The following is a 23,907-nucleotide window of genomic DNA, read 5'->3' as shown; positions in this document are numbered from 1 at the left end:
TAGTAGTCATCATCATTTGATTTGTGAGTAATAAATAGTAAAAGAGAAAATGGCCTGGTGCCACACACAAAAAGCAATATTCAAGGGTTTTGATATTGAAGGGAGCATAGGGATGACTTCTTCCAAGTAGTTGGGTTGGGGATGATCATTGTCAGCATAACAACAAAAAACATCCGCCCGATTCAAAGTCAGCGTATACCTTTTAAGATGTAGATCCGCATGTGGTGTGTGTGTGTGGAGCAAACTATTAAAAAGTAGTAATAGAAAACACACCCTTTCTATGATACCTACATTCGCCCCATGATTATCGCGTCCGGATTATGTCTATCATTGGATATGAAGCCTTGTACCAAATAACCGGCTAGTGCTACCAAAGATAGAGGAATAGGAAACAGTCATGCGAGCTGCCGATCCTGCCCTGATTAGGCTTGGCAGTTTGGGTTAAATTGTCAAGGTTACCAGTGTGCTACCATGATACATACCGCGCGCTGTTCCCCAACTCTCGTCGTCGTCCTACTTACGCTCCGAATGAGGCCACAATACACACACACACGTCTTTTTTTTCCCTTTCTCTTTTTGTTTACAACAAAGCATGGACCAAGAAATAGATGGGCCTGACGGATTGGAGATCATGTCCGAGATTATCTCGCTGGCATGTATCTCCATCATGGCTTTACTCTTTGGTTCCAAATCCAAAATTGAACGATTCAACACATTGACCTATGGCCGTACGCTCGTCATTATCCTCTATATTCTCTCATGGACATTCTCGGCCATTGCCATTGTCTCGGTATCCACGAACAACTGTAAGTCCGAAAACACGCGCGGTAGCCATGGCAATTATTCATGCAAACGGCTTCTTCGTTGCTAGGGAACAAGGTATCCTGCGTTCTTGGTGTCATGATTTGCGATGTGTTTTATGCTGGTAGTAAAGTCACTATCTATGCCTGGTATGTGTCTTTTCCTTATTGATACGAACGCTCACTGATGCCATAATATGCTACTAGGTTGATTGAACGTGTACATCTCGTAACAGCCGTCAGAGTACGCCGAATGAAATCGATTCAATATCGCTTCCATCTCGCTTTATTATGCCCCTATGTCGGCATCTTCATCCTCATGGTACGTATATCTATATACATTGTTGTTCATTCATTTCGCTCATTCTCGCTCTTGTAGTTGATCTTCCGAAATGCATACATTGATGAGAACGGCATTTGCATCATGGGTTTGCAACCACCATCTAGTATTCCTTTGATGGTAAGTGGCATGTTTATCCCCTTTTTTTCTTATCGCAAATTAACGCCTTGTCCAATCTAGATTTATGACTTTGTAAGCAATCCAATTACGCCAACACGATGAATGTCATTTTAATAACCATCGATCCTTACTTTTTAGTTGCTCAACCTATACCTCACTTTCCTCTTTGTCAAACCTTTGGTGAGAACGAGCCGTCGACACGATCGTGAGGATTGGAGAGAAACACGCTTGTACAAATTGACACGTCGTACACTTGTGGCATCCGCCGTGTGTCTGGTTGTATCACTCGTCAATATCCTCACCTTGGCCATTACACAAGGCCACGAACGTGGTTTAATGTGTCTTTCCATGTGCACTGTCGATGTCACCATCAATGTCATTACGATTCATTGGGTATGTAGGTCACCTTATCATTTAACGCTTCCTTTGCTCATCATTATCATCCTATACCATGTTGTTGTAGGTCACCTCAACCAATATCAAAATGTCCGTTCGCCATCCTACGATCCCCACTATGGACGAATACAATCGCACAGCTACGCCTCCACCTTTAGATTCGACATTTGATATGGGTGATCATCAAGAATTTTATCCTGACAAGTACATCATCCCACAAGTCAACAAGAAATGTCAAGAAGACAACGATAGTGTACATTCGGCACAGCTCTCACACAATAGCGCCAAACCTCTGCAGGCAGAACATCCCGCCTCTTAGTACCATCATCATCATCATCCTCTTGTTGTATTATGTTCTACACGTTTTCACCCCTTCATCGATTATTCCCCCCACAACCTTTCTTTTTTTTTTCTCCACCCTCCTTCAACTTGGCATTAGACATATCTCCCCCACCAATTGCTTGTTTCCACTAATGTAGATACACATATGTTAAATATCTTTCGTTTTTCTCTTCATCATAATTTATTGCATGTGCTTGTGGGTATGTATGTGTGCATCTAGCATAGTAGTAGAGGAGGATGGGTTTTCATTTAGCTCAACAAAGCCAAGGTAACATCACCATGGACTCTAGCACGCAACTCGATTTCTACATCAAGGTTGAGATCCAATCGAAGCTTGAGTGGAGTATGACCACCACCACCTCCATCCTCAGCTTTGGCGACAGGTTGCTGTTTTTCAACTTCACGAGTTACTGTTGCTTGGTTACCATCTTCATCTTGTACACGATGTTGTTGACGACGTCGTCGCCTATTACGACCGCCACGTCTTTGACTACGGGATCGCCTATCACCACCACTGGCACCTGAAAGGACCGATTCATTATCATCCCATGATGAATGTTCCTCTGATTCTAAATCACGAGGACGAGGACGAGGAGGGCTCATTGTTCTTTGTGGTTGGGATGACGACATGATAGGTTTTGGAAGGAAAAAAGTAGTGAGAGCAAAAAGAGTCGTTGGGTTCTTATACTCAATCAAGGCTCCTGACGTATATGCAAGATTGCATGACGCAATGTGCGTTTAATCCAGAAAAAGAGAAAAAATCGATCGTTCCATGTGTGTGCGTGTGTGTTATGCATAAAACATGTTGTCGTCATGCTGTTTCTCCAGAGTTTTGGTTCAGGCTGCATCATCATCCAATGATCCACGTTCCTGGAACATGGGTTGGGGGTGCATGGTGTTGCATCTGGAAATGGAAGTTGTCGATCTCATGCAGTCACTAGTTACTAAATTAAAAATCGCATGATGGGCTCACGTTTTTTTAAGATGCAATGAGAGGGAGAGAGAGAAAACACAGATATCAACTTTATGTCTTTTTGAAAATGCTACTAATTTCATTTTGGAGAACCGGTCAACAAAGGATGACGTTCCTGTTGTTGTTGTTGTGCACCATTGGAAGGCGATGAAGAGAGAACACCATGCGTGATGGCACCATACGTCTTTTGATAGGGCTCCACGACCTTGTTGTGATGAGGATTGGATACAGAATGTGTAGACATGGAACGCACAATCGATTCTTTGATAGGTCCTGGTTGAGAATGTCGTTTACGCCATCTTGAATGGAGACGGGCATTGGATTTCCTGCTGTTGGTGACTTGACGACGCACCACACGCACCTTGTTGGCCACTGTAAAAGCACACAAAAGATTAGATACCAAACTCCTCCTCTTCATGTATACCCATTTATCTTACCATCAACATAGACATCCGTCTCATCAATGATTTCCTAATCATTCAATTAGTTTCATGGCATGTAACGCGTATTTTTTTCATCTTCCTTACCTCGCCAATAAGTTCCTCAATGACATCTTCAAGAGTAATCACACCAATAGCACCGCTTTGACCTCCAGGATCATCTGAAACCAATGCCATATGACCTGGCAAAACGTTCAATGTCAGACATATCAAGTTGATACACAATGCAAAAAGAAAACCTTACTTTTTCCTTCTTGGAAGAAATTGAGAATGTCCAAACAGCTTGTATCAGGGCCAGTCTCGGGCAAAGTGCTGAGTTGTAAGTTGGATACTGGCAATGCATCCTCGGGATCATAGGTAATGAGACGTTTGGTCAACAACATGCCAACAAAGTTGGTATCTTCACCGGCAGCATGTACAGGTATACGCGAGTAGCCAGCGGTCAAAATCTACCCACCACACATCGATCAATAAAGAAAGCGTAGTAGCCAATGGGATGTTTGATTACTTTACCTTGTCCACAAGCGCCTCGTCAAGGATATCATCCACTGATAAAATGAATACGTCACGGATGGGGGTCATGATTTGTGATACCGGTTTCGATCGAAGATCAAGGACAGCACCAATGATCGTCACTTCATCCGAAGTAAGTGCTTCGACATCGGATGGCTCCACTGCTTGGTGAAGGGACACCAAAGTCTTGAGACCTACCACCAAATCACCATGTCAACATGATAATTTCCCAATACCATCCATTGTTAACATTACCAGCCTTTTTGTAAACTGTGCCATGGGATTCACCAAGGAAATAGTCCAAAAGCAATGCCGTTGGATATGCAATGGGATACATGACATACATGAGCACAAGGACCATCCAAGCTGTTCTTGCACCGATTGCCAAGCCATAACGGACACAGATGGCTGCAGCGGAGATAAGTGAGCCATTGTCAATCATTGTCGATCCACCTACTTACATTGAGGAATAACCCTATTATACAGCAGTAATGAATAAGCGGCTCTCTCTTTTTCAATCCCTCCTCCCCCTCAGCGGTACTTACTCGCCAAAAATAACAATCAAAGCAGTAGAAATCACAACAGCTTGCCATCCACCACCAAGAACACCATCCAAGATAATTGGCAAAGTCTCATTGATGACCACATTCGATAGCAACAAAGTAACCAAGACCCAATGCTTGCCACGTTCAAGCAACGCAAGCACCTTTTTGGCATTCTTTCGCTCACTTGGGGTTCCAGATTCGATAAGGACGTGCAAGTTGGTTTCATCTTGGCCCATAAGACCCAACGTCAAACCTAATAATCATCCCATACACCCCTTAATTCAATATACTGGCTGACCGACCGACCATCCAATTGTCATCAACGCACCTGCAAATACACCGCCAAGGAGTACTAGAAAGATAATAATGAATACCTTTTCTAGAAACTCGGCCGATCCATAGCTGATCTTTTCGGCATCAGAGGCAACAATGGCCGTTGCTGGGTAGCCATGAATCAAGGAAGCTAATGAAGTGAGGGCGAAAAGCGAAGTGCGTATTCGTAAAGGCAAAGCTGTCATTCAAGGGGGGGAAAGAGAAAGAGAGAGAGAAAGGGAGAGAGAGAGATAAGAATGAAAGAAAGAAAAAGGAATAACGGGAGATAATCGGCGGAGACGTTGTGAATGAGTTTCGCTTGACATATACGGAGCCTCACGCTTGGCGTGTTACAATTAGTTTACGCATATACACATCATCTTTAATGGACCCGCTTTTAATGCATGTATGTATGAATGTATGTATATAAAAGAATGACAATTATTATTCATGATCCAGTAAAGATAGAAAGGATGCGATAGATAACCGAGCCAATGAAGCGAAAAACAGCAAGACCAGCAACGGCCCATAGAACAAAGGCCATGTAGCCATTTGTACGTTGATCAAAGTCACCTGCCGATCGGTAACAGGTTAGCCGTCAGCCCCGCGCTAAGAGTACCACAAAAAAAGACCCATTACACAAATACGTACCCAACCACTGCAAGGTCTGTGCCGTTGTTACAAGGGCTACCAAGATCAAATTACTCAATATCCAAGATGTAACAAGACGTGTTCGAAACGCTCGATAGTAATCCTCTTGTTTGGTTTTTGGATCCGGTTCATGTTTCTCATCCCGTTTACGTTCTTGGAGATTGATGCATGCTTCCTCGTACAACAGCCCGACATCTTTTTGTTCAGGCACCGCTACATCCGCTTGTCCATGCTGTGTCGATTCAACAATACCAAGATCGGTCGCCACAAGAGTGATGTCCTTGGTACCCCAACTATGTACAATGGTAGTAGCGATATAAGACACATGTTTCAGAAAAACGTTGTTATGGTATAGTCACCTGATATCGTGAGTGTTACAGAATGCAAAGGTATTGAGAATGTTAATGTAGCTTGGTGTCATGAGCACATATTGTACACAACTCGTAATCATATGCCACGGATCTAAAAACAGCAAGCTGGCCGCCAAATAAATAGCATAGGTCGCACCCACGGCAATCAAAATATCACGAAAGGATCCGTCCGTGAGGAGTGTACTCGTGCTCACCGCATGGTCAATGGCATCATACGCTAACCACACCGATGCAAAAATCATATATATCATCAGCAGGGCAAAGAATACCATGATCACTGTATATGCACCCTTGGATCTATACAATCATCATCCTATCAATCATGAATGATCCCTTTTTGTAAATAACGTGCACTTACCCTTGAGGTCGATTACCCATGGCAAAAAGAAAGAGAACAATGAGCAACACCACATAGACATAGGTAAGTCCGACATGGACATTGTTTGCCGTTTCTCGATCAAAGGGTGGATTTGTCATTGTCGACAAGGCACGTGTCAAGATATAGAAAGACAAAAAGAAATTGGCTAATGCAAACCATGAAAAGAGCCATGATAGAAACAAGTAGACTACTTGAATGATAAGCAACATTTTACGCAACAGGGAGTGTTTTGTCGTAATGATCTTGCCCCAATGAAAAAGTGCATAGATGCCTGCAAAAAAGGAGCCATTCAACCACCTTCGACGTTGTGAGATGAATTCGGGTACACCGTTGGGGACATCTGTTTCGCCATAAGCATTGGAAACATAATGAAGGACCCACTTCGCATCCTTTTTAGCTACAAGTTCAAAGCAAAGGATTCGATCCTCGGCAAGGTACATGTTGGCTTCAAATACACCAGCAGCAGCTGCACCATCATGAAGGTCTTCACCCAAAAAGTACTTTTCAAGGGGGCCATGGCCATTGACATCATTCAAGAGAGCCTTGTATCGGTAGGCTGAAAATGCACCAGGCAGGACTTGAATGTAGCCAAGCACCGATTCAAGTGGTTTGTCGAGGACATTGGATATCTTGTACTCAAAGTTTTGAGCTGCCACCAATGGATTCAAGAGGGCAATTCCTGCTGTACCTATACGTACGTACACGCGTGTGTGTGTGTGTGCTTCTTGGTGAGAAGAAAGAACACTCCCTACCTAGAGGATTTGTCTTTTTTTTTACCTGTCATGGCACGCACTTCACCACAAGCACCTCCAACATCTCGATTAATATCAAATGTTTTCCATAGACGATAGATAGAGGATGGTCCAGGGCGTGTGCCAACATCGAGTAGCATGCACACGGTAGGTTTCAATTGGGCACAAAAGGCTTGAAAGAACCAGCGATGGGAGTTGATCTTACGTTGGTTTTTCTCCTTGAGACAAAACAAGATTTGTGTTGGCACAATGCTATCCATGGCATTTTTGAATTTCAAATCAGGGTTCAAGGATAGCTGCGTTGTAAACTACTAGGCACAAAAAGGTGAGTGCCATCGTATCCATGACCCTCTTTAGATCCAGCGTACCTCGTATAAATGAGCTTGGACTTGCCTACGATTCACAAAATTCTTGGCCACACCATCTTGATAGACGCCCAACGCTGATAAAAGATCAAGGACACGTGGATGAATCTTTTCTCGCCCATCGGCAATGATGCAGACAACTATCTTTGACCAACTTTCACTTCCCTATGTTATAAAGTTAGCGCCCCATTGGCTTTTTTCCATCACTACTTGTAACTTGCCCATGTGCGTGATCGTTTACGACTGCATAAATGTGAAATATTCTTCATGACACCGTGTAATGTCCTTGCTAGTAACACCTCATCTTCCTAATAGAAAAGGATGATATGAGTAAATCACTAAACGTGTGCACTGTTATCATACATTATACATGGTGATGCAAATAAACAGCTCTGTGGCACGATTGAATGAAGTTTGTCGAAGCGTATAGGATTCAAAGTCTGCTGGATCACTCGTTACGGCGGTGTAACGCATTTGTTCAAATTCACTGCCAGCTCTGCGTGGTGTAGATTGCAGGTATTGTACGGGTACGGGACAATCAAGAACAAGGTTACCCTTGGTTAAAGGTACTCGTCGTACTGTGTGATAGCGTCTCGGTTGTCTTGCTGGCGCCAAACCTGGCCATTCCGGCATGTAGTAGTAAGGTGGTTGGAATGGCGGTTGGAATGACGGGCCTGGTGGTAATTGTTGCGGTGGTATCAATTGTGGCTGCAACGACTGAGGAGGTGGCGGGGCATGTTGTGGCGGTGCTGGTGGTGGTGGCGGATGCCAGTTACTCGAAGAGCTTGTAGCATGGGATGGTGTTGATGATGGTTGATGATGAATGGTCATTAAAAAGAGATGAAAGAAAAAAAAATGAAAGAGACAACAAAGCAACAAGAAAAGGATAAAAACAAACAATGGTGATGGATATGGTTTATTGTTATTGTCATAAAAGATCACGTGTCAGCAGCATTGATCAAACGACTTGATCCAAAAATGTCCCGATCAAATCAGTCAAAGTGATCACACCCTTGGGATGGCCTTCATCATCACACCACCAAAGACGATGTGCTTTACGAAGGACAAAGGCTGTCATGATTTGAGACAAGGTGAATCGATCATGGCATGTCAATGGGGGTTGCAACTCGTCTCCAGAGCGACTCTTCAAGTACATGACAACGGGCTTGTGCAACGCATCAAATCGTTCTCGATTCAATCCTCGTAATTGTTCAGGGCTTACTTCACCAACAAGAAGGTGTTCATCATCATCCGTTTCGATGGCAAGGGCACCGAGGGATGAATGAGCAAGCTTGAGAAAGGCTTCCATGGCAGTCATGCGGTAGGTGATACTGGCGACATCACCTGTAGGTGGACTCCCACGTCGAATACGTGCATGCTCCACAATGGTGGGGGTTGTCAAGTCAAGGATCTTGCCGAGTTCATGGTTGTGAGCTTGCAAATAACGTGCAACGTCCATTTGTGAGAGCAACACGGGTGATTGATCCTCAGCTTGAACAAGCACACGATGGCTACCATGTTGGCTCAAGAGTTGCATTACATATTCAAGCGTATCGGCAGGTCGCACGGTCACCAGCTTGGAGCTTTCTTGGGTCAATCCAATAGCATCACTCAGCGGCTTAAGAAGCACCTGACGTTCCCCGGCATCGCCCTAATACAGCAAGCTTGTTTGAAAATTTTTTCTCACGCTTTGCATGAAAACCTTCTTCTTACGCTGAGTAGCTTTAGCAGATCCAAAACACTGACAATGGTCAAGTATTTCTTGTTGCCATCCAGTTGTTGGTATACGGGAACCGAAAGAATGTCATGCGCTAAAAGGACATCAAAGGCTTCTTCCATCGTTGCCGTTGAGGGCAGTTCGACAAGTTCTCGGGTTCTTGGCGGCTTGACACTCGCAAGGACATCGGCTACTGTTCTAGAAGCAATCAGGGTACGATGGACACTAGGTCGTCGTTCAAGTTGAGTGGGATTGCTGTTGTTCAAGGTCGTCATGTTGAAGACGTTACGTTTTGGAGTGATATTTTATCCTTGGGAGAAAATGGTGAATTCGCGAAAGAGATTTGTTTTTTAGGGCTCTGAAGAACAAACACCCTCATATTTAGCCACCACCACCCCCCTCCCCTCCCTATTTCAATCCGCGCACGTGCAGCTACCATAATAGCCAGAGAGTCGTTATCGGCTAATAGCCACCACTCACACATCATTTCTACGTAATGTGCATCATCGATTGAAACAAACAAACATCATTGCTAATTGGCGGTGACACAAAAACTTTGCAATTTTATGCAAGAAATTGCGACATCTGTCAGAGTAGATACATATACCCAATGACATGGGGATGGCATGAGGCGCTATTTATAAGGAGGGTATTACGCCCACTGAGAAAGGTGCTATAAGCGTATCTTAACGGAATGGCAAGTGACTTTCTCATTCACATGCCTTGATTCAGCATACACTCGTCAACCAGGTACACATATCGTATCAATTTTGACACTCAATTGTAACTGCGTATGAGTATGTGACTCATCAAGGAATACGATTAGGTTTTACTTTATTACAAACAGCCAAAGATCACAATGACGACGACAACAATGAAAAAGGATACTAATGAAAGGCTAATAATAATCATAAAGGTGAACTCTCATTCACATGGTTACAAAGAAGCTTTGCCACCACGACACTGGACGCATTAAACCTTGGATGTTTGCGTCGCTACCATTTTTGTTTAACAAAGAGTGATAAAAGATCGATACATTGTTTATGGTTGCTATGATACATAGCCCGCCCATTAGGCCAGGTGGTCCTTTTCAATCTTTGCATAACATTCCAATATGCCATTTATACACGTTTTTTATAGGGGGTTATATCTGTACAGACGTATGAGAGAAAGAGAATAAAAAGCCATGGGTTCTCTATGCTTGAATATGGGGATCGTCGTCTTTTGTATGCATGTTTAAATAGATTATGTATGTAGGTTGCATCATCAACGAGGTTGTTGCTGTTGTTGTTGTTGATGAGACGGTGGTAATGGAGGAGTTGGTGTGGATGGTCGTGTTGATGGAGCTGAAGGTGTTGAGAGGGAGGGTGTCGAAGATCCATACATTTTACGGTCATTAAACATGTTTCCAAAGGCAGGAGGTGTCAATGATGGTGTTACTGATGATGGGCGACTACCGTCAAATGCAAGAGGCGTAGCATCCATAGGCGTTCTAAGCGTCATTCGATTCTTGTTGACACGTTGACCGGTTCGTTCAGCTTCCCAATCTTCCCACTTTTTCATCACAAGTCGAGACGAATCAAATTTGCCTTCTGCATCGCCATGGCCCTTGTCCTTCTTTTCTCCAGCAACCATACGTGTTGCACCCCATGAAAAGTCATCAAAGTGCCAGAATGAGTAGAGCGGCAAGACAAAATTCCAAATGGGTAAAGCAATAATATAAACTACAAGAAGCTCATGTAAATACAAAGGCACGATTCAACGAGAGAGAAATCATCACTTACTCAACATCCAACAAATGTAAATCAACTTGAAAGTGGTGATACCGATAAGAATACCGGGCAAGAACAAGATACAAATAAGCAAACCAAGCGATTGCCATTGTGGATCACCGGATACAGCCGAGCTGATGATAAGATAAATCGTCATGACAATAGCAGCAGGCAAGACGAGAGCTGCAATCAAATCGACAAAGACCGAAAATTGCATTGACAAGCATGCAATGCCGCAAAGATCGGATACAAGTACAAGCTCCATTAGGTTGTGTACAGTAGAGTTGATCCATCGACGACGTTGTGATAATAACACTTTGAATTCATCCGGGACAATCGTTCGACAGCGTGCTTGAGGAACAAACATCATTTGTCGTTTGGGAAACGTACGTAGCATGAGCGTTGATAGGAAACGATCTTCACCAAGCAACAAGAGGTTCTTCTCGTGTAACGTGGTTACCACATTTTGGTTGTATTCGAGGATAATGTCGGGATTTGCCAATAAAGGAACCCATGCACCATTCTTGGGAGCTTTGATACGGAACATACTGAAGCAGCCAGGTAAACAAGTGACAATGCCAAATAACGACTCAAATGCTTTGGCGTAATGATGAGAAATGTAGTACTCGAATACTTGAATGGCGGTAACCCCTGAAAACGTGGATGAAGTGTGAGTACACAGCAAATTCCACTCCTCAAATCTCAACTTACAGGATGCTCGCTTATTGGCAATACGTGTCTCTCCACACAAGCCCATGATAGTGATATCATTGGCCATGGCAGCCACCATGTATGTCAATGCATCAGGCAAAACCTTGGTATCCGCATCCACCTGTAGTATGCCATACAAAAAAGGCAATGAGTTTTTTTTTGTAGTCATCATTTTTGGATCAACGTACCATGAGTACAAGTTCAAACTTGTCTGGGGTTACACCTTTCATTAACCAGGTCATCTTCCAAAAGAGTTCATAGTCAAGCTCGGAAAGACGATCATTGAATAACACGCGTTGGAAGAAGGACATCAAAATCAACTACGAACATCATCTTTGTCAACTTGGGATTCGTGGCATCTCTGTAAATGTTGTTGTTACCTGGGAATCACGTTTACCACGGTTACCAGCCTTTGCACCTTGTTGCTCCTCTTCAGTGCCACACTTTACAACGGTGATACAGGGAACGCCCTTGTAATGGCCGGCATACTAATACGTCAAATCATGCTCAGCATCTTGATAAACTTTTAAATTCCTTTGTAATACTTACCACTTTTGCCATGTTGAGTTGTTTTTCACCATCGGCAATAGCAAGGTACGAGCATGGCTTTGGATTGGACATGGTGGGATCAAGATCCATCATACCGACAACGATATCAGGGGTAGACTTGGTCTCTCCAGCACCCGTAATCATACCATCAGCAATCACAAAGAAGCACTATGCCATGTTGTGTTAGGTCATCACGCATTTGACAATCCATTATATGCATATACCTTGTGCTTTTTGGAGTATGTCGTTTCTGCCAAGCTGTCCATGGTTGTACGAAGACCATCCTCGCCTTCGGAATAGCAAGTGACAAGCATGATGGAGTATAATTCGGTGGATACAATATCGGTACGATTACCGCCAAGGCCAGTGACTGAAGCATTGGTGGATGAATTTGTTCTTGATGATGTTGAGCTGAGAGAAGCTGCTGATGAATTGGTGCCTGCGACACGCATGGGTCCATAGTTGTTGTATGGGCCTGGGATGTGGTTGGCAGGGTCATCGTTTCCTCCCTTGATGGAACGCCAAGCAAGCCAATTCGAACGTCCACCTGGTTTTACCAAACGTTTGGCAATGATCCATTGGAAAAGCAAAGCCATTGAGTAGCGGACAACAATGATGGTGATAATGACAGCAAACATAATGTTCATGACAATGGTGCGTGCAATACATCCTCCCGTTTCAGTCTCCATGGATCCGGCACGATAACGTGCAAGCAGACAATCGCGTGTTGATTTTCCAGCACTGTATAAGATAGCATACGACGCATCATTGCCCCCATTGTTTCGCAAAGCAGTATCCACAGTATCACCAAAGAAGGGGGTATTAGCATTGATATATTTTGTCAAATTGAGGACTAAAGTTGTTGTTTATCAGTATACAAACAATGAATATGAGGGTTACACACATGCACATACCCGAATCACCCAATACGACAAGATCCGTATCGCCGAGATCATCGTCACCTTTGGGTCTGAGATCAATCCATTCAAAGGCCACCGATCCAACAGGTGAAGTATACGATTGGAGTTCAGCAAGCGATAAGCATTTACCATCACTGGTTGTGATTGATCCACCTGAATACAACAAAAGAGGTTGAGTACATGGAACAATGATACCTTTTCCTCCTCCAACTTACCATAAGGACTATCCAATTTGCAATCACCCAAGGTGGTTGTACTTCCTTGATCAAAGCCGGAGCAGCTACCCTTTGTATCACCATCAAAGATGCTGCCAATCTCCATGTTTTCATAATCGTTGGTAAGGTTCAAGCCTTTGGAAGCAAAGAATTCCTTGAGGGTGTCCATGTCGTAAATGGTGCCATAAACACGAGGATTCTCACGATAAAAAGGTCTCCGTTCACCGTCCACAATGGTTGAATAAGGAAAGTTTTGAATGGAATCAGGACACAAGGTTTCTTGTAAACCATAAGTGACGTAGGCAAGTGCACCACAAAGAAGTAAAATGATATACACAAGGGTGAGCTGTTGTAAAAGTAATGATCACGTTAGCATAGTAAAAAGCATGCACATCTATACACAAACATTACCTTTTCTCTCCAAGCTTGCTGCATCAACGCATTTGGTTTCCGAAAGACGATACGGATACAACATGATGGGATACAACAGGTCGCCAAAAACGCTACCCAAGACCACCAACTCGTCAACACTTTGGGCTTCACTGCCGGATCATCCTCAAGGTCATCTTTTTCAGGTACAGGAGGTGGAAGAGGAGCACTGAGACCAGCTGCTTGTTGCTGTCGAATTCTCTGTTGTTGAAGATGATGCGCCTGACTCATGCGTTGTTGTTGATGGTGATGTTGAGAAGGATGACCTGCCATCACCATGCCACCTGCATGTTGTTGTTGCTGTTGTTGTTGTTGCATTTGACGTTGTTGTGATGGAGATCGAATCATCCCTTGACGAGGACGTTGACGTTCTGGACGTGTCAAGGATCGAGCACGACTTACGCTTGCTTGTCGATATTGAACAGGAGGAGGTGTGGGTCCAGTAGCACCGGGTCTCATCATAGGCCTACCAGGACCATGTGGCATAGGTTGGCCTCGTTGTTGTGGAGGTGGCTGTCGATAATGAGGTGCATGAGGTAATCCTTGTTGTTGTTGTTGTTGTTGTTGGGGACGATGTGGAGGAGGAACCGGAGGAGGAGGACCACCACCACCACCACCATTACCGGGTATTGACCGATCTATTTGTGGATCGTAGACTCCTCGATCTACAGGTGTATAACCCAAGGCACGATGTGGAATGTTTGACATGAAAAGAGCGTGTGTGGCACTCCTTCTATTAGTGAAAAAGAGAGAGCGAGGAAAAGGGGGAACAAGGGGATGTTATTTACAGGCACCAAGAGAGAGAGAAAGAATATCAGCACTCCATATCTGTCTGCCCTTTTTTTTTCTCTCTCTCTCTCTCTCTCTCGTCGCTGGTCTATTTTTGGCCACTTCTTTTTTTGATCACATGAGCTCATCGCCCTCTCTCACTTTGTTCATTCTCTTTTTCCTTGTTCCAAGCCCAGTAGATTCGTTGCACACATTGTCTTTCATAGCGGATCTTTTCATTAGCTTCGCCTACTAAGCTTGGCATCGTGATATCATCCATTACGTGTGGCTGTGTACCATACTCAGGGCTTTATCTTTTCACCCTGCATCGAAAGCGGTCTTTTAACTTGACAAGGCAATCTTGACTTTTAGCTGGTCAAAGCGAGAGCAATAAGATAAATAGAAATTTCAGAAGCCACCCAACCCATTGTTGCACGGGTATTCGGAAAGCAATTTCTGCATTGATAGCATAAAAACTATGGTATAGTTGCCTCATGGCTAAACGTAGTTTGGATTATTCTTTGTAGCAATAAAGCATACTCGCGGTCATCGAAAATCTTGCTTCTTTGACGTGACAGCAAAATAGCTTGTAGTTGTCACCCAAAAATCTTGCATTTGTACTCTTCTTTAACATGCCATACACGCTACTACCGCTATCACATCTTGTATTCTGATTACCCATGAAAAGACGTGAGAGCGAGTGGTGCACATTTCTCTTGTTGATACAAGAAACGCAAGCTTGAAAAAGCCAAGAAAAGGCAATATGGGAAAAAAACATGGTAGCCCGCGGCAATACGTCTTTTGGACTTGGCGTGAAGCTTGTACTGTAGCTGACAGGAAAAAGCTGATATACAAAATCCGGTATCGGTAGCTTGTCGACATACGTCACCTATAAAAAGTTTCCCTTCTTTGGCTGTTGACCGAAATCCTAGTTGTATGTAGAAGGATTTATCAATTGCCAATGTTTGTAGCTCCTACCACCATAGTACTCGTAGACGGTGGTTGACCACCCTGTTGCCTTTGTGATCCCCTGATCCTATAGTTCTTTATCATGGCATGTATTCATTGTTGTCTTTGTGTGCGGCATTTGATCTATCCTTGTGGCAGGTATAATTCAACTCAACAAGCAAACTCCGTGGGCTGATCACGTGCGTTCTTCAAGGATGTGAACAAAGCCTCTTTTGCCAGTGTTTTGCCAAGGCATATCAACCGCCACCAAAAAGCCTACACACCCCGTGTCCAATCATTGAATGAGTTAATCCTTCATTGACCGTATCACGTATACAAAATCAAGAATGGTATTTCATACAGCGTTCTTCATTTCAATCATGATACCACAACCATGCATTTTTGCTTCGTTGCCATGGATACTATGAATCACCAAATACCAAATATGGGACCATGAAGGAACAGAGGATCTTTTGATGGATGTATGTGAGGAGACGTAGCACCAATGCAATACAACTATCGATGTGCTGGATAAAGGAAACGGTGATACGTTTAAAACGAACACGTCATTATGCAGCTACCGTCACAAGCATTATCCAAGAAGTCTGTACCCAAGAAGAACAAGGCACAGCCACCAGGACTTCCTGATCCTTTCATTGGTCACGAGACGTCATAGTTCGATGCACATTGACGAGGAGGCTCTGCCCGAAATGAGCGGCATTTTTTCCACGCGGTAGCCAAAAAAAATCATTACCACGGTCTAAGGTTGACTCTACCATTATAAGGCTCCTGTATCATTTTCGTTCTTCTGTCATAATAAAACTTTTCATTGTCGATCATGCACACACAAAGAGGCCATTCATTGTTGAATGCATGTACGAAAACAATGGTCTCATGTTTGATGTCTTTTTTCCCAACCATGAAAGCTCGGCTCGTCCCATCCTTTGTTGATGCCTTGGCTGAGGTCAGCAATTACAAAGAAAGGCTGCTATAACCGTTGAGGATAACTATGTAGTAATAAAAGTGCCATTGCTTCCATATATAAACAAGTCTACAATGAACTTTCTAAACCCCATCACTTTTATAGCGGCTGGGAGTGTCTATTCATTAGCAATTGGACACTGGCTAGGATGTCTCATCTTGGGCTAAACTCTCGGGGGAGTCGCGTGACCGAAAGTAGCCATTATCATTGCATTGGTCCGCTAAGCGGAGATAAGGCTCCGTTCCCAACTGCCTGGTTTGTCTGTGTAACCTATTGGATCTTCCTCCTTTGTATGCAGCAACAAAAGATCACCACGCATTGAGAAATGAGGGGTTTTCCTTGATCCATTATTTCACATGTATACATTGATGTTACTTTTAGGTGTGTTCAAGGGGGGAAACGACATGCATTGAAGAGCTGTATAGGTCAAAGAAAAAAAGTAAACTTTAATGCCGTGAGAGAAATAATTACACGCAGAACTTTGACATATACGATCGAATCGTGATGGGGCATCATTGGTTGGTGCAACATGTGAGGCACTGTATAGTGTATGTGTGTAATGCTCGATCGCTTATTCATCGTCGTTTGATTGGTGAACATGGTATCTAGCCTATCAGCCCTATCAGCCCTGTAGACGAATGATAAGCGCCAATGTCGGTGATCCACCCTTATAAGTGAGGCTTTCCACCGTTTGCTATCATGGGAAAAATGTCAAATCCCAAAAAGTAAGGAAGCCATCTTCATAAGGATATTGTACAACTCCACAAGAAGGATCCACACGTACAAGAAATACCTTATCACTAATGCTGTTCGTCATATGGTCATGCTCAAAGTTCTCAGGCGGTACATTTAAAAGTAGGTCCACACATTAATTCACCTCTTTTAGTAGACCTTTTCTTTTTACATACATACCACATCAGTGATGGGAGATAATAATAACAAAGTGAGCAGCAACAACAATGATGATGATCCACACGTTGTTGCTAATAAATCGAGATTCACCAGGGAGCGGTTGATACAACATCCATCAAAGTTGAAACGTCGAGCAGTAGCGACTATGCCGTTGAATCAGCACAAGCCAAAGATTACGATACCCGTGTGCTTGAAGAGCTTGGCTACAAGCAAGAATTTACTCGTGAAGTCAGTTTAATGGTGCAAGCTGGTTTTGCATTTTCCACAATGGCAGTATTGCCAAACTGGCTAGTAAATCTTACGGCAACAATGTCAGCAGGCGGCCCCATGTCCTTGTTTTGGGGTATTGTAAGTACCAAGGATTGCCCTGATTCATATTCCAGAACATGCTTTTTCATACTTTTTTCGCGTAACACAGATTGTCATTGCTCCCTTTGTTTCCTGTATCGCTTTAAGTATGGCCGAAATTTTCTCAGGTGCGCGATCGCTATTCACGTGATTCAATGAAGCTTGCTAACTTTAATGTGTGCCCCCCTCAATAGCTTATCCCGTAAATGGTGGTGTCTATTCGTGGTGTTATTTACTAAGTTCACCTGAATGGGGTCCAAGTAGGTGCATTTTTGACCGCTAATCGTAGCATTGCCATTAACTTTCATGCATCTTCAGTCATGTCTTGGCTTTGTGGATACATTTTTACGGGTGGACTGTTGTCTGTATTGATGACTCTCGCTTACACCATGGCCGAATATGTCATTGGTAAGCTTTACATCTCCTTTTTGCTTCATACGTTATCCCAATTAACACACACACACAACCCATTTAGCAATTGCCAATGTCATGAACGTTCAACAGACCGATAATCAAGGTGCCATTGTTGGCTTATATATTCTTTTCCTTATCATCGGTGTCGGTTACTCCTACCTTGGCATCAAATTCAGCGGCTATCTTAATTACTTTATGAGTATGCATTCGACACCAATCGTTTTATACATGAAGTGCATCCTAAGACCATTCATTTCTACTAGTCTACTGGGTCGGCATCGGTACCATTCTTGTCGTGGTGATCATGCCAGCAATGGCACCTACGCATCCTTCAGCTGAATGGGTGTTCACCGTTTTCGAAAACACTACGGGCTACAAGAATCAAGGCATCACATTCTTGCTTGGTATGCTTCAAGCAGGCTGGTGTTTGGTAAATACCTCATCTCAATGCTACACAATGATAGCAGTAATAGCTCACCTTTTTTCTTAACTCATATAGATTGGATACGAAAATGGTGCTCAAATTGCTGAAGGTACTCGCAATGCCAGCACCAGCGGTCCTATTGGCTTGATGATTGCCGTAGGAAGTGGTATTGTTCAAGCCCTTGTTGTATCGATTGCCGTTCTTTTTTCAATCCAAGATTTAGAGGAATTGCAAAGCGAGACACCTGCAGGTGCTATCGCCGTCCTTTTTGTTCGTGCTACTCGAAATACCTCGTTGACTGCATTTTTCCTTGTCATTCTTCTCGTCACTCAATTTGGATCTCTTTGCAACTCTTTCCTTGCTGTCGCCCAGTTGATCTGGTCCATGGCTCGTGATGGATGCATTCCTAATCATCGCTTCTGGTACAAGTAAGTGTCATTTTAATAACATGTGATTACAATTGATATCAAGGGACTTATTGTTGTCACCATTATAGGTTGTCAGGCAAACATGAAGCTCCTCTACGCATTCTTATTTTGGTCGCTGTCATTTGCATTGTTGTCATTATGCCGGTATGCATTGATTCATATGCTTTTTTTTTCTCCTGACGCTCACGCTTTCATACGTAGTCCTTCGCTAGTGAAGTTTACTGGTCTGCTATCATGAGCACAGCTGTCATTTGTGTGAACGTTGCATATGGTATGCCATTCTTTTGCCGTCTCGTGTGGAAGCGTGATCACGTACACAAGGGTCCTTTCAATCTTGGTCGATGGAGCGTGCCTATCAACTTTGTCGCCGTTCTTTGGGTCATCTTCTTCGCCATCATTTTGTGTTTCCCAAGCGTTAGCCCCGTTGAGCCTGTCACCATGAATTGGGCTTCGTTGATGATTGGTGCCGTCTTTATCTTCGCACTCACTTTTTGGTTCGTTGGTGGCCGAAAGACTTTCAAGGGTCCTATGCAAACCTTGGGCAACATGGCGACTGAAGATGACATCAAGGCGAATGAAGCTTCTTAGATGATGTTTCTTCTTTAAAAGAATCTCTTATTAGTATTATATCCATCAATCACAAGCATGTGCTAATATGTGTATCCCTCCACCCTTTATAACCGGTAGTAGTTCTATGTATGTAAAAACCCAGTATATAAAAGCAAAAATACAATCAAAATAGCTATATGCCATTCCTTCCTCTTTTTGGAGTGCTGGATCATAGCGTGAGAAAGCTGCAGCATCATTGGTAACCAAGTTACTTGGAGCCTTTTATGGATACCATTATGGCTCATTCATGCATGAATGTAAAATAAACTATGGCACATGGTCACACGAGTTTTGAAGGAAGCTTGACAGCGCATGTGTAACAAGCACATGATCCATGACGACTAGCAAATGCATGAATCATCACTTGGGAGGAGCTGGTGACGTGTTATCTCCAAGGCAACACGTTGCCTAGCAACCATCGCCCTTTGTTTCTAGGTAAATTTTTTATCCCAACGTGCTTGATCCCATCATGCGACCTTGGCCTATGTGTACTACAAATGCTTGATGCATCCTATCAACATCATAGCTCACAAGCACTTGCTTGATTGTAACAAAAGCTTGGTCCAGTATGATTGAGAATAACAAGCTCATTACAAAACAGCTTTTTCATCCCAAGCCTAAGTAGCAATGCTGGATTCGACTTGTTCGATAACACTCATTATGAAAGCGTAGGCGCAAAAGCGACCCACTCAGCGATCCTGTTGGAGATTGAAGCTTCACGTGCAAGTAGCTCGCTACTTTCTGTCATACAGCCGGTAATTCTAACTGAGCAACGTGGGTTGTATACGTATTTAGCGCTGCTATTATTATAACTCTCTTCTCTATTTCATAAAGAGACGTCATCACATTGGTGTAAGAAAACACCATATGAACTCATGGCTACCATGTTGCATAAGCTGAATGGCGTATAATAGTAAAAACGTTATACATTATATATCGGCACAGCCAGAATTTGGTGGATATAAGAAAATATACAAAACACAAGTGTCAAGAAAGGAATATAAAACATGAATACAAAGAAGAGAGTATCTTTTTGTCTAAGCTAGTGACCTTCGGCGTTAAGATCCGGGCCCTTAAAAGTGTTTTTGCCGCCAAGGAACCAGAAAGAGAGAGAAAAGATAAACACGGCGCCAAGCATTAGACATGACCAGTTCATGGTTTCAGGATTGACCGGGTTCACGGTAGGGATACAGAGAATGACGGCAAAAAAGAGAATCCAAAGCACGGCAACGATGTTAATTGGAATACTGTAGCGGCCCAAGTCGAAGGGGCCCTTGACCATGCCTTTTCGCTTCCAGATCAAGCGGCACACATAGGGCATGCCGTAAGCAATGTTGGCACAAATAACAGCGGTACTCATGATAGCGGACCAGTAGACTTCACTACCAAATGTCTATAATAATAAATGATGTCAATCATTTGCGTCAAAGGATGGAGCTTTGATTGAATGCTTACCGGCATGATGAGCACAATGCAAATAACGACTTGTAAGGTGTAAATGCGAATGGGCACCTTGTTATCACCAAAGCCTTCAAGCTTGTACCAAAACTTGTGATTAGGCAAGGCACCATCACGAGCCATAGCCCACATGAGGTTTCCAAGGGCAACAATGGTATTGGCCAAGCAGCCAAATTCTGCAACAATCAAGATCACCATAAAGAAAGCACCAACACTTGTATTGGTGGCACGTACAAAAAGAGTAGCCACAGGGAAAGAAGAGTTCATAAGGTCTTCAACATCTTGGATTGAAAACAAGGTAGCAACACACAAGATAAGGGATTGGGCAATGGCACCGGTGACACTGATGAGAATGCCCTTTGGACCAATAATCTCGGAATTGACAGTGCCTTCAGCAAGGTGAGCACCGTTTTCATAACCAATCTATGATGTAGGATGCAAAGTCAATAAAGGCAACAAGCTTATGAGAGGATGTTAAATGGATACATACAATAGTCCAGCCGGCTTGTAACATGCCAAGCAAAAAAGTAAGACCATCATTGCCCCAACCGGTGGCATTACGGAATTCGGTGAATACCCAACGAGCACTGGGATGGGTATCAGCCATAGCAGGAAGCGTGATGACCACAATGACTGTGCCAATAAGCACCCAAAAGACTATGGTTGCAAAGTTAACATCGCATCATGTGATAGTGTGCTTCTTTGATACATACTCATGAAGCGATTAAGGTAGCCATTGAATTTGATACCGAGAGAGCAATAGGCAAGGCCCAACAAAAGAACAGCAATGTACAAGCCGACGTTGGCGCCTTGGTTATTGATTTGGTGCACATTTAAGATGTTTGAAAGAGCTATACATCAAAGGTGAGTATATAGAAAGCTTCAAGATGAGTAATCTTTTCATGTTTACCAATGATGTATTCGGATAGGGAATAGGCCACGGTCATGTTGGCTGTAAGAAGACCGGCGACAATCATATAGCCGGTGACCCAGGACATAACTATAAACGTACAAGTGTTATTGTATTGTCGTTACGTAACTGGTAAAAAAATTTAAAAGATGACAACAACATACGTGGGCCCCATTTTGGACCAGCAAGAAGGTAGCTCCACGAATAGACACCGCCACATACGGGGAAGGCTATAGAAGCAATTATGTGTTAAATCGAGTTGTACGTTAAACGAAGATGATGATTTACCGGAGAACAGCTCTGCCATAGCCAATGCAATACAATAAAGAAAAGGAGCAGCAACAATCTAATCATCATCGTCATTGATGGGTTAGCAACAAGGTGCTTAGCAAGGCCACATATAAGCATTGTACATACAAAACCCCAGAATAGGGACATTGGGCCTCCAGAGTCCATTGTGCCAGCAAATCCGATCAGCCTGAAAAAAGCTCAAGTCTTAATATTTGGGATGCATGTAGTATCATTTGTTGATGGTGGATCCTACCAATTCGGTAATACAGCCATGGTCGAGAAGGAGAAACCAGCAAGGACAAAAAGACTGATTTCACGTTTAAACTCTTGCTTGTAACCAAGATGTTCAAGCCTTTGAGCGTCTTGATCATTGGCATCGGTGGATGGTACTGATTCGACATCAATCGTTTTGCCAGCCTTTTCACTCTTTTTATTTTGACATCATGATGGGTGAGTAAAGGAAGAGGTTTATAGGAGGGGGTGATGGTGCTATGAGCGTTCTTTTACCTTGGTATCAAACGACATCCTTCTAATTCCAGCAAACCTAATAACATCTATACTTTGCGAATGGTGTTATATATATATCAGTGAAGCTCGGCTCACGAGCGCGGAGAACTATATGATACCTTTGTGAGACCTGGGGGCGATAAGGACGACGATGATGTACCCCGCACTGTTCCAAAAAGGGTTAAAAAACTTGATTTGTGTTTAGCTAGAGACAAAAGGTTTTTTGGCATGTGTGCCAAAATGTCCAAGTGTGACCTTCCACATTCACTCATCCATCCTAATCATATAGATTCATCTTTTTTGCTCTTGTTTGGGCATGCAAGGCCATGTTTGATTTTACAGAATACAATGAAATGGACTTTTATGTAGAATTTAGGGCAAAACATTTCCCAATTAAAGTTCAGGCAGTGCGATTGGATCGCTCTGACATCGAATCAACTTGCTATCTGACTTAAAGGACAGCTACTGATAAGAAAGATACAGAGTTGCAATATAGCTTACCAATGCTGTGGATCAAGGAACCAGCCGAGGATTCTTGGTGCAATGAAAAATAGTAGCACAGAGTGTGTGTGAGTGTGTGTCATTGATAGGCTGTCAATCTTTGGTTTTCTCATTGTGAGCAAGGTACGAGGGGGGGGTGGGGAAGGATTATGGTTACGATGATCAGAGATCTTGTACCCACTCCATTTCCCACGGGGTTTGCTTTACGTATTTTGCGGCAATATCCGACATTGGGGCTATACAGTATATGTAAAACCGGTGGTTAAAGTGAAATAATAATACAAGAGTGAGTATGCGATCTCAGAAGGTATTGTAACGTTGGCCCGAATTCGAAGCAACGTATCAAAGAGAGGGAGGGAGGGAGCAACCCGGGAGATTTGGGCTGTAACGATGATAATACGCTTGCCATGTGGTACCGGTCCTACGATCAATCCCAATACCGAAGAGCACAAAATCCGTTGGTTTACATAATAAAGTTCACGAATGATCGGATCGCATCCTGCATGTCAATAAAAGCTGGCAATGATTACAGCATTTGTATATAAAGGTGACCATGCTAATGCATCATGGGGAGTTTCTTTTATATGAACCCCATTTAATGCAGCAGACACACCCGCTCATTTATGACTTTTCTTCATAGTATTCATATAACACTCATCCAAAAACGCTTCCGTTAGCAGCCGATAGGCATTCTCACGGTACACGTAATGTGCGGGTCGGTGCGAGCCCAACAAAAAGCAGTGCGTGATTGTCGTCGGGGGTGGGAACAAAAACTGGGGGAGAAAGAGAGAGAGA

General features: G+C 43.3%; 8 protein-coding genes across 8 annotated transcripts; 2 read left to right on the top strand and 6 right to left on the bottom strand.

Annotated features, from left to right (window-relative positions):
- Window positions 1-592: 592 nt before the first annotated feature.
- On the top strand, window positions 593-1,975 carry O0I10_009935 (uncharacterized protein; the record flags this gene model as incomplete). Its single annotated transcript, XM_058489921.1, has 6 exons — window positions 593-806; window positions 872-950; window positions 1,008-1,122; window positions 1,180-1,260; window positions 1,399-1,653; window positions 1,724-1,975. 6 exons carry the CDS (start codon window positions 593-595, stop codon window positions 1,973-1,975), a joined length of 996 nt encoding a protein of 331 aa, XP_058339281.1.
- A 272-nt stretch (window positions 1,976-2,247) lies between these two features.
- Window positions 2,248-2,628, bottom strand: O0I10_009934 (uncharacterized protein; the record flags this gene model as incomplete). Its single annotated transcript, XM_058489920.1, has 1 exon — window positions 2,248-2,628. One exon carries the CDS (start codon window positions 2,626-2,628, stop codon window positions 2,248-2,250), a length of 381 nt encoding a protein of 126 aa, XP_058339280.1.
- Window positions 2,629-3,050: 422 nt separating this feature from the next.
- Window positions 3,051-4,987, bottom strand: O0I10_009933 (uncharacterized protein; the record flags this gene model as incomplete). Its single annotated transcript, XM_058489919.1, has 9 exons — window positions 3,051-3,343; window positions 3,409-3,442; window positions 3,499-3,593; window positions 3,656-3,860; window positions 3,925-4,118; window positions 4,180-4,332; window positions 4,386-4,399; window positions 4,470-4,722; window positions 4,798-4,987. The coding sequence occupies 9 exons, from the start codon at window positions 4,985-4,987 to the stop codon at window positions 3,051-3,053; spliced, it is 1,431 nt and encodes a 476-aa protein (XP_058339279.1).
- A 242-nt stretch (window positions 4,988-5,229) lies between these two features.
- O0I10_009932 (uncharacterized protein) lies at window positions 5,230-8,130 on the bottom strand (the record flags this gene model as incomplete). Its single annotated transcript, XM_058489918.1, has 8 exons — window positions 5,230-5,354; window positions 5,433-5,725; window positions 5,792-6,100; window positions 6,162-6,870; window positions 6,960-7,242; window positions 7,303-7,464; window positions 7,521-7,607; window positions 7,663-8,130. The coding sequence occupies 8 exons, from the start codon at window positions 8,128-8,130 to the stop codon at window positions 5,230-5,232; spliced, it is 2,436 nt and encodes an 811-aa protein (XP_058339278.1).
- A 127-nt stretch (window positions 8,131-8,257) lies between these two features.
- On the bottom strand, window positions 8,258-9,291 carry O0I10_009931 (uncharacterized protein; the record flags this gene model as incomplete). Its single annotated transcript, XM_058489917.1, has 2 exons — window positions 8,258-8,950; window positions 9,013-9,291. 2 exons carry the CDS (start codon window positions 9,289-9,291, stop codon window positions 8,258-8,260), a joined length of 972 nt encoding a protein of 323 aa, XP_058339277.1.
- Window positions 9,292-10,282: 991 nt separating this feature from the next.
- O0I10_009930 (uncharacterized protein) lies at window positions 10,283-14,320 on the bottom strand (the record flags this gene model as incomplete). Its single annotated transcript, XM_058489916.1, has 10 exons — window positions 10,283-10,740; window positions 10,801-11,439; window positions 11,500-11,620; window positions 11,688-11,819; window positions 11,880-11,987; window positions 12,049-12,216; window positions 12,273-12,901; window positions 12,963-13,121; window positions 13,184-13,529; window positions 13,595-14,320. 10 exons carry the CDS (start codon window positions 14,318-14,320, stop codon window positions 10,283-10,285), a joined length of 3,486 nt encoding a protein of 1,161 aa, XP_058339276.1.
- A 2,912-nt stretch (window positions 14,321-17,232) lies between these two features.
- On the top strand, window positions 17,233-19,424 carry O0I10_009929 (uncharacterized protein; the record flags this gene model as incomplete). Its single annotated transcript, XM_058489915.1, has 10 exons — window positions 17,233-17,253; window positions 17,316-17,570; window positions 17,641-17,698; window positions 17,765-17,830; window positions 17,889-17,978; window positions 18,046-18,183; window positions 18,248-18,414; window positions 18,484-18,836; window positions 18,905-18,980; window positions 19,038-19,424. The coding sequence occupies 10 exons, from the start codon at window positions 17,233-17,235 to the stop codon at window positions 19,422-19,424; spliced, it is 1,611 nt and encodes a 536-aa protein (XP_058339275.1).
- Window positions 19,425-20,487: 1,063 nt separating this feature from the next.
- On the bottom strand, window positions 20,488-22,629 carry O0I10_009928 (uncharacterized protein; the record flags this gene model as incomplete). Its single annotated transcript, XM_058489914.1, has 10 exons — window positions 20,488-20,838; window positions 20,901-21,326; window positions 21,394-21,560; window positions 21,617-21,754; window positions 21,814-21,903; window positions 21,978-22,043; window positions 22,102-22,159; window positions 22,231-22,291; window positions 22,358-22,530; window positions 22,612-22,629. The coding sequence occupies 10 exons, from the start codon at window positions 22,627-22,629 to the stop codon at window positions 20,488-20,490; spliced, it is 1,548 nt and encodes a 515-aa protein (XP_058339274.1).
- Window positions 22,630-23,907: the final 1,278 nt, after the last annotated feature.

Source organism: Lichtheimia ornata, assembly GCF_029851405.1.
Source record: "Lichtheimia ornata isolate CBS 291.66 chromosome Unknown scaffold00062, whole genome shotgun sequence".
NCBI classification, from domain to species: domain Eukaryota; kingdom Fungi; phylum Mucoromycota; class Mucoromycetes; order Mucorales; family Lichtheimiaceae; genus Lichtheimia; species Lichtheimia ornata.
This window is presented reverse-complemented; position numbering and strand designations above follow the sequence as displayed.